The 14,047-nt window shown below is 35.4% G+C and overlaps 1 protein-coding gene across 1 annotated transcript in view; it reads right to left on the bottom strand.

Moving 5' to 3' along the window:
- Positions 1-14,047, bottom strand: part of GPR137C (G protein-coupled receptor 137C) — a 54,921-nt gene that overhangs the window by 22,337 nt on the left and 18,537 nt on the right. Inside the window, exons 2-3 of the mRNA XM_007192997.2 lie at positions 1,971-2,014; positions 202-430 (exon numbers count right to left, since the gene is read on the bottom strand). Of these exons, the coding sequence (XP_007193059.2) occupies positions 202-430; positions 1,971-2,014 (273 nt within the window). The remainder of the gene's footprint in view (positions 1-201; positions 431-1,970; positions 2,015-14,047) is intronic.

The raw sequence follows: 14,047 nt of genomic DNA, 5'->3' as shown, positions 1-14,047 counted from the left end.
TTCTTTTTTAAAAAAAACATTGTTTTGTAAGGGCTAAGTTTTGAATACCTTTTAATTTCTTGTGATCATTCTTTCACGCTCAAAAATGTACCTGACATTCAAATGCTTTTTAAAGAATTATAAAATTTCCATTAAAATATGGTTCATAGGATGAAGATTTGAAGTTAGATTTTCAAGTGTAAATTTAAGAACTATACTTACCTTTGATTCGAGGTAGACATTTGCTGATGACATTTTTGTAATTTTGCATATGTAACTAACTAAAGAGATGGCACAAAGAATAAACAGGCTATCGTTAATTAACGCTCGAACAAACACAGTCCATTTCAACTGATTTTCTGGGACATCTCCGTGGACTAGCATGGCACAAGTCAAGTTCACCACTAAAAAGAGAAGGCTTGCCAATATAAAGCCCAAATGCAACAGAATTCTGAAAGAAAAAAATGAGTTCATTAGCTGTTTATAAAACTAATGAGAAATTAAACTTAATACTGAATTAATGTGTACTTACTTTAAGTACAATAATTCCTTCAGTTTAAACTGCTTGTAATTTCATTAAATACAAATTTAATAATTACTCGGAGTTACTTGGGATATTTTTGCCATTATGAAATTAGTATCTAAGCCATTTAAAAATGGCATGAGATTCTAAAGCACTAATTTAAAAATAATCTCATGTGGACTTGAATTCAGTTGTCTCTACCAGGAAGAATAATATTGGACTATTTTAACATTAATTCAAGTAATCCTGAATTTTTTATTTTTGTAACTGCTGCGCACATTTTCATTGACCTTTCCATTCTAAGAATTATCAGGTTTTTATAATTTGCTTGGAAAATTAATATACAGTATATAAATTTAAATTGACCACTAATATTAACCTTAAGAGGTAAGGGAAATGTGGTTTAAACAATGTTCAGTTTTATGAACATCTGATTATCTATAGCAAACATTTCTTTAAAACAAGACTGAAGAGGAACATTAGGACAATATATGTAGAGTTTCACACACTCATCAATACCTCATCTTCTTATTAAGTTGCATATTTACTATGCATACAGAACTACTCCCAAAGTAAAATGCTTAACCACTTCCCCCTAAGAAAAATTGGACCACCTCTGATTTTTAAACTCTTCAGGTAAGGTGTGGCTGTCTGTATCAAGTAGCTGGAACAGCTTCCTGTATGAAAGTAATCCTAGTTCAAATACATTTATACCCCAAATTAACATGATCTAGAAATTTATTTGCCATTCTAATATCTTCCATTTTGGTCACTTTCAATAGTGGGAATCATAAAATGTTGTTTGCCTTTGGGAGTAATTTACACAAGGAAAAATTGAAGGTAATGTGTAATCTGTAACAAGCAATCTTTATTAAGTATACATGCAAGGTACAAAGATTTTAGTTTGAGAAGTTTAGATCTTAATATTCTCTCAGATTAAATAATAAAAACAAAAATTATATACTTTGAAACCCAAAATGGACCTTGAAATTATCCATGCACCCAGGGGATTATAGTAGTTTAGGAAACAAAGCCCCAAGAGGTTAGATGAGTTGCATAGCTGGCACGTTTGCGGGAGAATTGGTCTGAAACCCAAGGCTTCTGATTCCCAGGTTTAGCAATCTCATTTTTGAGGTGAATCAGTACTGAAATATTACTTATTTTATGGAACTGTACTATATATTCTTACTCTAAACAGCATAATCTATATTGAGTATTTGTGGACCCTATGAAACAGTACTAAAACATCTGACATCTGAAGTGGGCCAGTGACAGAGCAGCAAAAAAAGGTGTTTGGCAGCAATACTGCTGAAGGGGAAAGACCAGATTACTCAATTCACTTCCTATGAACTAATCTAACTACTTGATCTTCTATAAAACTGCTAAGGCACCCTCAACTACAAATCCCTTCTACCTTGAGAAGTGTACTGTGAAAAAAAATATAGATCTTGCTACTCATGAAACTTACTTGTGTTTGTCAAGTTCAGTTGCACATCTGACTTTACATATAACCTATAAAGAGAGTACAGAAAGAAAGTTTTGAAAACACGTGTAATATAGTATTCTTAAATTTGTTTTGATTTTGTGTTTCAAAGTGATACAACAAATAATAGATAGCAAGTAAAACTCAAAAGTTAACAGTTGAACTACGCTGAAGAAAAAATAGTCAGATTTCCAAAGGTTTAATACAATAAATTAATAACTTTCTATGGTATAATCTTAAATTTCTATATTTTTAAACAGAATTAATTCAGTTTAAACATTTATTGAACTTATTTTTTACATTGGAGTATAGTTGATTAACAATGTTGTGTTAGTTTCAGGTGTACAGCAAAGTGATTCAGTTATACATATACATGCATCTATTCTTTTTCAAATTCTTTTCCCATTTAGATTATTACAGAATATCAATCAGAGTTCCCTGTGCTATACAGTAGGTCCTTGTTGGTTATCCATTTTAAATATAGCAGTGTGTACGTGTCAATCCCAAACTCCCTAACTATCCCTCCCTGCTACCCTTCCCCTTGGTAAACATAAGTTATTTCTCTAAGTCTGTGAGTCTGTTTCTGTTTTGCAAATAAGCCAGACAATGGGCAGGATGGCTTGCCACCTATTCTAAACTTCATTATATCACTCATGTTTTGTCTTAAAATGCAACAACTTACTTAAATATGAATATGGGTGAGTGTTCTCCCAATATTATTTACCCCTAAGATGAAATAAAATAGTAAAAAGAAAGAAGGGAACAAAAAATGAACACAAAGATGAGATCATATTTAGTAAACTTACTTTCTTCATAAAGCCTTGCAAAAGGCAGGTCCTCAAATATTTGATGAATAAAGTTAAGCAGGTAGGTTAAGTAGAATTTGAAATAAACATGGTAACTTCTGAAAACATACTCTGGAAGGTCTCAATTCCTAACTGGTGAATGTGGACTTTATTATTTAGATAATGGGAAGATATGGAGGGTTTTTATGTAAGCACTCCAAATCACAGAATTTCATTAATCTGGCATCAACGTAAGGCAACTGCAGAGAAACTTCAGACTAGAAGTAGAAAGACTAATTACAAGACTACTGAAATAGAGTATGAACTTTGAGTGGGGTGTGGGGGGGCCTGGAAAGAAAGAGGCAAGTACAGAACAATATAAAGGAAAACAGTGTAAGTACTCAATAACTTACTGATTTCATTCGAACAGTTACTGAGCACACACTATGAAGGGTACCATGGATTCATACATACAGTAACTGTTTCTGCCCTCAAGGAGCTCAGTATATGGAAGAAAGAGATAAACCAACTATTTTGAAACATTATGTCATCCATGCAAAAGATGCTACAACAACAGCTAAGAAGGGAGATAGACTAATTCATTGCAGGAAATGGTGAGAGGTAAGGGGAAAGAGGAGAGACTGTGTAAAGGGTCAGGCAGGCAGGACTTAGAGAAGTCACATTTGAGTCAAGTTATGAAGGATAAATGAGTGTTAGACAGGTAAAGGCTCAGGCAAAGATAGCAGCCTGTGTGTCTACTCATGTCTATTGTATTTTGGTTAACAAGTTAGATGTGATAGAGGATTCTAAAATACTGCCCTATTAATCTCAAGTTGTACCACTTAAATCATCCTCAGATACATCTGTTTTCTTTGTCTTTACTACTATATAGCCTTTTAATTGGTCTCTCTGCTTCCATTCTTAACTCCATCTGTATCTTTAGAAGATAACTATTCATTTTGCTATTTTTCCTTTATTCTCGCCTCTCTACATGTTTTATTTTTACCTAAAAATTGTACTAAAATATATACGACATAAAACTACAATTTAACCCGTTTTTAAGTGTACAGTTTCATTGCACTGAGTACATTCACATTGTTGTGCAACCATCACCATCAACCATCTCCAAAACTTTTTCATCCTCCCAAATTGAAACTCTGTATCCATCTAACAATAACTCCTTATTCCTCTCCCCTCCAGCCTCTGGCAACCACCATTCTAATTTCTGTCTCTATGAATTTGGCTACTCTATGTACCTCATATAAGGGAAATTATACAATTTTTGTCCTTTTGTGACTGGCTTATTTCACTCAGCATAATGTCTTCAAGGTTCATCCATGACATCACACATGTAGATGTGTCAGAATTTCCTTCCTTTTAAGGCTGAATAATATGCCATTTTATGTACATATCATATTTTGTTTAAACATTCATCCACTGACGATCCCCTGAGTAGCTTCTACCTTTTGGATACTGTGAATAATGCTGCTATAAACATGTCCTATACATGAACATGTTCTACATATGATTTAAAAAATCATTTGAGAATAAGTTGCATATGTGATGCCCCTTTACCTCTAAATATTTCAATGTATACTTCCTTAAAAAATAAATTCTCTTATATAATCAGTATGATTATAAAAATCATAAAATTGGATGCTGATAGAACACCATTATCTAATCTGCAGACCTTACTCAGATTTTGCCATTTGGTCCCCAAAATGCCATTTACAGGAGGGAAAAATCCAAGATTATACATTATACATAGATTTCATGTATACTTAATCCCTTAATTGTCATTTTTCCCCTTTGTCTTTCATGATATTCAGTTTTAAAGAGTTCAGACCAGTGATTTTGTAGAATGCTTCTCACTGGGTTTATCAGATGTTTCCTCATTAGATTCAGAATTTGCGTTTTGGTAGGAATACCACAGAAATGATGGTGCTGCATTCTTCTCAGTGCATTATATCATGAGGTTCCTGATGTTGATTTGTCCCAGTACTGTGATGTTAACTTTGATCATTGGTTAAGATGGTATCTACCAGGTTTCTCCACGGTTAAGTTACTGTTTTTCCCACTGTAATGAGTATGATGTGGAGAGGTATTCAGAGACTAGTAAATATCTTTTATTCGTCAAACTTCCATGCACTAGTTTTAGCATCTATCAATCATTCTTGCCTGAATAAATTATTATTATGATGGAACACCTTCTTTTAAAAAAGTAAATCTGATCATATTATTCCGGGAAAAAGCCCATACTCCTTTGATACAGAAAAGGTCTTTTATCACCTAGTTCCACCTTCCCATCATTATATCCTTTTATCCTCGTCTTCAATCTTATGGTCTGCTCATTATGAATTATTTACAACTTTCAAATAAGGGGTTTAATTTCACATCTCCGTGCCTCTGTACATGCTTTTACTTTACCTGAAATATGATTTCATGGTCATAGAGCAAATTCAAACTCATCCTTCAACACCTTATTCTATGTCATTTTTTATGTTGTCACCTTAAGTGCCTTAGGAAGAGGGAAACCACTCTGTATCCCTGCATTACAAATCATACTTTATGGCATTTATTTACATTTTTATTCCCCTCTTAAGAGAGACTGTAACTTACTCATATGTATAGCCCCAGTGCCCAGCATGATACCTGGTTCACAGTAGGTTCAGAAAAATGTTTGAATAAATGAGCAGTGAATTTAGGTCAAAGCAAGTACTTTGGCATCTTGTGGTGGTGTGGGCGAGTATGGGAAATACAGTACAAGCAGAAACTGAAGGGGGAAAGCAGTCGTCCAATCACGGAGACCTTGTATAAAAATGTCAAAGGATTAGACCTTAACTCCCACAAACTCTGTAATATGATTTTATGCTCAAGTGATTTCTTAGGTGACAGTGTAGACAATGGATTAGAATGGCATAAAGAATTCCAGTTAAAAGACTGTTGCATTTGAGTGAGTCCACGCAATCTCATTCTCAGGTTTTGAATCTAAAGAACTGATAGAATGAAAGTCCCACTGACAACAATTTTAAAAAGTCAGGTCATAGAATTGATTCTTAGTTTTAAAATTTATTAGATATAGGCAGAAATAGAGATGGCAGGTGAGTTTTGGAATATAAGAAGTAAATCACAATCACCTACAGAGGTGAGAGCTGCAACTCAAAGTAGAATATATTTGGGGGAACAAATGTAGAATGAGAAATCAACCTGTGATATGTTCACATTTAATAGTCAAAATGAAAAAGCCCAAAAAGTGAAGAAAAGAGAGATGAGCAAAGGACACAGACTTAAGAATCAGACTAGTCACAGCAGTGGAGTAGTTTAGAGGTGAAAGGAAGAAAGTTCAGCCTTTGTTAAATTCTGCAAAAAGTCAAGAATAATTAAGAAACAACCATTTGATTGAGGTATCTTGAAGAGAATAGTTTTCAGGGGAATGACAGGAAAAAATGCAAGGAAGTAAGATGACAAAGGCAGTAAGCACAGACTATATGAGATATATTTGAAGATAGGAGATAAGAAAAGGAAAATTTGTATTGGAAATCATGTATTGGAATATTGCAGGTTTCTGCATGCCAGGTTTTCTACTATGCAAGGGGTTTGCACAGCAAACATCCTTGAAAATTAGAGATAGTGTCTACCTTAGGGTCAGAGGGAAGATCTGTCTCCTGACTGGTATAATATAGAAAACATTTCCCTCCCTGGAGATATTCCAGGGGAGTAAAGTCTTCCTCTCTCTCCTTGGTGGAGATTTGCTTACATTCCAGAGTAAAGATAAGGTCTGTCTGTCTTCCTCATTTTGGGGTTTCTCTCCTGTAACACACCTTGCTGCATACACAGGTAACATCTGGCTCTCACTGTGTTGCCTTACAGGAATTGGGCTTGGGTGCTTGATTCAAAACATTGCTTTGGTTGCTTTTTTTTTTGCCATGAGTAATAAATGGTCTTTTTCTCTGACCCATGGGTCTTCTGTTTTCTGTTGGTATATGTATTATAAAACTGTGGCAGGCTAACCTGTCAGCTTTCAAGTAGGGTAAAATCCCAGACTTTCACAGTTTCTGATTTAATAACCTGCTGATCGAAAATGAACTAGAGGGAGTGAAATGGTAAATGGAGGAGAGTGGGAGTGAGGAAAGGAGAGTTCAATTGTTAAAGAAGGCTCTAGGTGAGGCAGGTCAGCCCTGAAAAGGAAAACACATACTATTGAGCCAAGAGGGTAGAAAAGATAGTTGAAGAAAAACTTGGAGGTCTGCACAGAAAATTTAAAATAATCTACAAACCTCTCTTTGCTAGAATAAGAAATGGGGGGCTTCCCTGGTGGTGCAGTGGTTGAGAATCCGCCTGCTAATGCAGGGGACACGGGTTCAAGCCCTGGTCTGGGAAGATCCCACATGCCACGGAGCAACTGGGCCCGTGAGCCACAACTACTGAGCCTGCGCGTCTGGAGCCTGTGCTCCGCAACAAGAGAGGCCGCGATAGTGAGAGGCCTGCGCACCGCGATGAAGAGTGGCCCCCGCTCGCCGCAACTAGAGGAAGCCCACGCACAGAAATGAAGACCCAACACAGCCAAAAATAAATAAATAAATAAACAAAAATTAAAAAAAAAAAAAGGGAGAAAAGGATGGAACTAATTCATTAAAAAAAAAAAAGAAATGGGGATGTAGCATAGACACAACATTTTGATGTAAAGAAGATGGATAAGAGAATTTGGCAGATGGATTCTATTCTTTTCTAGTAAAGTAGGAGGCAAGGTCATATCCTCAGAAGGGATGTTAGATTTAAGCCCTTGGAATATGGAAAACATTTGGAACACATGAATAGAAGGGCTATTAAAGATTATATTGAGAAGCAGAGTTAAAGCAGGTCCAGTTAAAGTTAGGCAGTTGACAGTATATGTGGTCAGTAAGCGTTCCTAATTTGAAAATTGAAACATTCTAACAGAAAAAAAAGATGCCATTATAAAAAGTTCAAATAACTACACTGCATTTTTCAAGCAAAAATTCAGAACTATTTAGACACGTGGAACTATTGTAGAGAAAGAAAAAGTGGGTGAGTGAACCACATCGGCACAGCAAAGTCAAGGGATGAGGAATACTAGACTGACCATAGGTTCTAAATGCAAATGACATCAAAAAGAAGCTAATGGAGTGGGGAAACAAAAGGGGCAAAGTGAGTAAAGGTTAGGATGAGGGTAAAAAACATATAAAGGGATGAATTCCAGATGTATAAGGGGAAAGAGAAGAAACTGGTTGGAAAGAATTGCTTCATTTTCAAGAGTTGATCCAAGGTGTGGTCATGCTGTTGAGTAGCTCAAATAGAAATGGAGGGTTTTAGAGCTCTGAGAAGCCACTGAATTGAGAGACATTGGATGCATTATCAATATGGGCTTTGAAGAACATCTATAGATGTTCAAGAGACAGGGCCAGGGGAAAGAAAGTGATGATTCATCCAGGAAAGTGGAAGTTATTATTATAGCCAGTGATGACCTAATCAGATGGCATGGGTTTAAGAGAGATGATGATGGTATAACATCAGAAGGAGTACTGGGAAACATAAAACTGGCTGACTGTTCTTCCCACAAATTGAGATGGGGTGTTTACAAAGGGTTGTCTGGAAAAAGCTAGATTTCAGTGAACGCATTTAAAAGGTTCAAATGAAGAAGAGAATGGGGACAGGGTAGAAAGTGTAATCTAAAAGGTCATGGGATGGGATAAATAATGAGTGTGAGAGGGAGTTGAACTGAACAAGGAAAGAATTAAAGGTCAGCAGTCGTCCCAGATTTGCAGAATGTTACAATGCATCATATAAACACAACCAGGTGCTTCAATCACATTGAGATTATAATAAGGTTAAAAATGATGACCTGATATTAGTAGATTCCAAGTATTTTGTAGAATATAGCTAACAGGACATGATGCTAGGTAAACAAAATTAATATAAAAAATGTCAAGCAATTATCATTTGTTAAGATGTTAAGACAGTGAATGATAGTTCATGAAGCACAATAAACATGTACCTTATGTAGATTTCCAGAAGTTTAGAATGGTAAATAGCATACATGTAAATGATTTGCTGATGCCAATTTATGTCAGAGGGGCCATATATTTCCAGGTCTTTCTTAGTATCAGAAAAAATGAATAAATGGGCCATTTTATTTTATTTTTTAATTAAACATTTTAAAAAAACTGAAGTATATTTGATTATATTAGTTTCAGGTGTACAACATAGTGATTCAAAAATTTTTAGTAAATTATACTCCATTTAAAGTTATTATAAAATATTGGCCATATTCCCTGTGTTGTATAATATATCCTTGCAGTTTATGTACTGTGTACATAGGAGTCTGTACTTCTTAATACCCCTATCTTAATACCCCCTCTACCCTCTCTCCCCGGTAACCACTTGTTTGTTCTCTATATCCGTGAGTCTGTTTCTGTTTTGTTATATTCATTCATTTATTTTTTAGATTCCACATACAAATGATAACATACGGTATTTGTCTTTCTCTATCTGACTTATTTTACTGAGCATAATACCATCCAAGTACATCCATGTTGTTGCAAATGGTAAAATTTCATCCTATTTTTATGGCTGAGTAGTACTTCACTGTATGTGTATACCACATCTTCTTTATCCATTTATCTGTTGATGGACACTTAGGTTGTTTCCATATTTTGGCTATTGTAAATGATGCTGCTATGAACATTGGGGTGCATGTATCTTTTTGAATGAGTGTTTTCACTTTCTTCAGATATAAACCCAAGAGTGGAATTGCTTGATCATATGATAGCTTTATCTTTAGTTTTTGAGGAAACTCCATACTCTTTTCCATAGTGGTTGCACCATTTACACTCCCACCAACAGTGTATGAGGGTTCCCTTTTCTCCACATCCTCACCAACATTTATTTGTGGTCTTTTTGATGATAGCCATTCTGACAGGTGTTAGGTGATATTTCAATGTGGTTTTGATTTGCATTTCTCTGATGACTAGTGCCTGTTGGCCATCTATATGTCTTCTGTGGAAAAATGTCTGTTTAGGTCTTCTGCCCATATTTTAATCAGGTTGTTTGTTTTTATTGATGTTGAGTTGAATGAGCTGTTTCTATGTTTTGGATATTAACCCCTTATTGGTCATATCTGCAAATATTTTCTCCCATTCAGTAGGTTGTCTTTTTGTTTTGTTGATGGTTTCCTTTGCTATACAAAAGCTTTTATGTTTGATTGGGTCCCATTTGTTTATTTTTGTGTTTGTTTTCTTTGCCTTAGATCCAAAAAAATATGGCTATGATTCAGGTTAAAGACTGTTCTGCCTATGTTTTCTTCTAGGAGTTTTATGGCTTCTGGTCTTTAATCCATTTTGAGTTTATTTTTGTATATGGTGTGAGAATATGTTCTAATTTCATTCTTTTACATGTAGCTGTTCATTTTTCCCACACCACTTATTGAAGAGACTTGTCTTTTCCCCATTGTATATTCTTGCCTCTTTTGTCCTAGATTAATTGACCATAAGTGCATGGGTTTATTTCTGGGCTCTTTATTCTGTTCCATTCATCTATGAGTCTGTTTTTGTGCCAGTGATAGACTGTTTTGATGACTTAGCTTTGTAGTATAGTCTGAAGTCAGGAGCATATCTCCAGCTCTGTTCTTCTTTCTCAAGATTTCATTGGCTATTTGGGGTCTTTTGCATTTCCACACAAATTTTAGAATTTAAATGGGCTATTTTAGAAGGATATTATTCTTTATTCTAAAATTATGAACAATTATATGGGTTGATGGATATCAAATGTTTTTCATCATATAACCTACTTTTTTCCCTACCTACAAACTAGTAGTCCCTAATTTAGAAAATATCGGTTTATAATTTTTGAATTAATGAAGATTTAAAACACTGTTATCACTAGCAAACTTATTTTATTTTAAAATATTTAACCTATTTATGAGTGATCTGAAATGATTTTGTTATTTTATAATTCAGACTCTCATCTTTTGTCTCCCTATTTAGTTCTTCTAGTAAAGGGAAGAAAGATGAGAGTATGATAAATATATTTTATTTCTGAATGTTATCTAATATAAGTTTAGTTAATACAGGTATCCCAATATTTGAGGAAGAGTCACCATGGAGCTATATATCATTTACTGTCCCCCATGGCATTCAGAACCATGCTGCTTGGAGACAGTAGATAATGAAATACCTATAGAATGGGTGCTTTTCTATACAATTTCTTTTTGTCAAGTCAATTTTCCCATGTTTGTTGATTTGAAATAGAAACTTTATTGGAGAACATATCTATATAAACTTTGGAATTGATGCAAAAATAAATTGGGGTGAACAAAGTCTCTTCCCCATTCTGAATAGATAGGCATATATTTCCAACTATGTAGATTTCTTTCACAGAAGAATTTTCCTTAGTTTCCATCTCAATTTAAGTTCCTATGGAGAGCAGTGCACCATTCCCAAGCTTGTCATTGCTAGTGCTGCATATTTAAAAAATGAAGCTTTTATATGCCTTAGCTATAAGGTGAGTAGCCAGACTTTTCTCAGATGTTCTCTTTCAATGCCTATCCTATATTTCATTTTTTAGAAACTCCTTTTTTTAAATCTTCTAAATATTTTTTCTTTACAGCAGCCTCTTCTTTCTAGGATACAGAGGATACAATCTCTTTTTGTCACTCCCTAAGGATACTAACATCTTTTTTTAAATTTAAAGTTTCTTCTCTTTGCTTAGTCTGTTTTCTCTCAAGTTGCTTAAAAATGATTTTACACAATTAAAGTGGGGTGTTTTGATTTACAATTTAATAAAATTCCAGGTTAATACTGAAGATACATGTTTAATTGTCCTCACCTGAAACTCCACTAAAACAATAGCAAAGGGATTTTCTTAAAAGATATAAACCCATAAATGTGAGTAGAATGGGAAAGGATACAATAACAAGTGTTGGAAGCTAGAAAGCAGATGGATATGTGTGCAGAAAAGAGTTAATATAGTATGCCTGAGACTGCTATCCTTAGAAAAGCCTGCTTGTAAGGCTGGTACTTGGCTGGCATTTGGGAACTTGGATTTTTGGGAAGATTCTCACCATTCCCTAAATGATAAATGTATTTCATTGTACCTAAGCTTTTTGTGCAAACAATATGGTTTATACACAACACCTGCTTTCCTTATGGAAGTCTGGAATTTTGGTGTGGGGCAAAGAGTGCTTACATGACTAAGCCCCAATAAAAAACTTTGGCACTGAGTTTCTAATGAGCTTCCTTGGTAAGTAACATTTCACGTGTTGTCACAACTCATTATGGAAGGAATTAAGCATATCCTGTGGCCCTCCTGGGAGAGGACTCTTGGAAGCTTGTTCCTGATTTCCTCTGGACCTCACTCCATGTGTCTTTTCCCTTTGCTGATTTTACCCTATCCATGAACTGTAACAAACTGTAGCCATGGGTATAACAACTGTAAGTCCTTCTAGCAAATCACTGAGGCTGAGGGTGGTCTTAGGGATCATCAACAAAATGTGATGAATCCCAAGCCAGTAGTGAGGAGGACTGAGAACCAACCTGATAAATATTTCAGAATCTTCAAAAGGTTCAGGAACCAAGAGAACCAAGTATCACTGGAACTGAGAGGTGGAAGAGGCTAAACAGGGGTAGATAAAAGCTGTTTAAGAGCAGTTAGATCCCTAAATCTCTTTCCCTAGTCCATGCCCTGAAATGCCACTTATTCATTCTGCCATATATCTGGGTATTTATTCTCCGAAGAGGCTATTCTGGCCTGGAGTAAGAGTTAGATGGCAGGCACAGTTGATAGTTTGGCACCATTCCAAAAAACAGGGAGATTAGTAATGAACACCAAGTAAAGGGATTCTCCCATGCCCAAACCCTCTTCCCTGACTAGGTTCTCAAAGTGTTATAAACTACACCTTTATTCTCTAAAGGATTAGAATACTTTTCCCCCAGAGAAATCTGAGTGGCCCAAGAGGAAAGATCTAAGTATACCAGCATCATAGGTTCCCTAACAAATCGTCCAGCCAGATCACCTAGTGTGTACATGCCTCACCCACATGCTTAGAGCTTCCACTCTTAATTATGAACAGACAGCCAAGGATAACCAGATAGCTCAAAAGTTTTCAATGAAAGATAGAGATCACAGCAAACTAATAGAAAAAAGAAAACTATAAAGAAAAAACTAAACAAACAATGCTATCATTAATAGAATCAGAGAGATAAAATATTGCACTCATGAAACAAAAACAAGATGTTGTTAATAAAAAGAAGTTCAGAGGAAAAAAAAGAGCTTATAGAAATTAAGCAAGCTAGTAGAAATTAAAATGTCAAGAGAAGGGCTAGAAGTTGGGGGAATCTCCCTAAAAAAAGTAGAGACAAAAGACAGATGAAAAATAGGACAGAAGAGGTCAGAAAAAGGTCTGTTTGGATGTCCAACATCCAAATGTTAGGAGTTCCAGAAGGAGAGAACAGAAACAAAGGAGGGGAGAAAATCAATGAAAAATTCAAGAATGTTTCCCCAAACTAAAGGATACATGTGACCAAATTAAAAGGGCATGTTCAATGCCCAGCAAAATGGATAGAAAACAGACCCATGTGAAGAGACATCATTTCAGAACACTAGGGTCAAAGAAAAATCTAATAGTTTTCAGTAAAGAAAAAAACAGTTCACATAGAAAGGATCAAGAATCAGAATGGCTTTCAAGCTTCAATAACAACACTGGAAGTGGAGCAACACCTTAAAAATCCTCAGGGAAAATTATCTCCAACCTAAAATTCTATAAACTATCAATCAAATATGACAGTAGAGCAAAAAATATTTGACATGAAAAGCCCCCAGAAATTGCTCACCAAGCACCCTTTCTCAAGAAGGCTCTAGAGGATTACTTCACTGAAAAGTATGCAGCAAAGGATTAACTCAGCAGGCCTGAGTTGTCTAAACCCTGCACATTCCACAGAAAGATCTGGCTCTTGCCTAGCTCTTGGAAGATATTTCTGAATCCTTGGAATATCTTGCCTGATAAGAATGTCTTTGTTTACCTGGGGCCTTGGACCATACCAAATAATTTATGCTAACAATGTGATTTATGGTGGCCATGTGTCCACCATAATTTATGCTAACATGTGATTAATGTGACCTAGGCCATTTGGTATCATTTTGACCTTTGAAGAGGTTGGAGACTGAGTAATTAAAGTCTGCCAGGGAGATGCTCCATGCCTATCTGACTGATCCCCAGTAAAAAACCTGGACAGCATGTCTTAGGTGAGCTCTCCTGGTTGGCAA

The sequence above is a fragment of the Balaenoptera acutorostrata genome, chromosome 3, assembly GCF_949987535.1.
Source record: "Balaenoptera acutorostrata chromosome 3, mBalAcu1.1, whole genome shotgun sequence".
Classification (NCBI taxonomy): domain Eukaryota; kingdom Metazoa; phylum Chordata; class Mammalia; order Artiodactyla; family Balaenopteridae; genus Balaenoptera; species Balaenoptera acutorostrata.
This window is presented reverse-complemented; position numbering and strand designations above follow the sequence as displayed.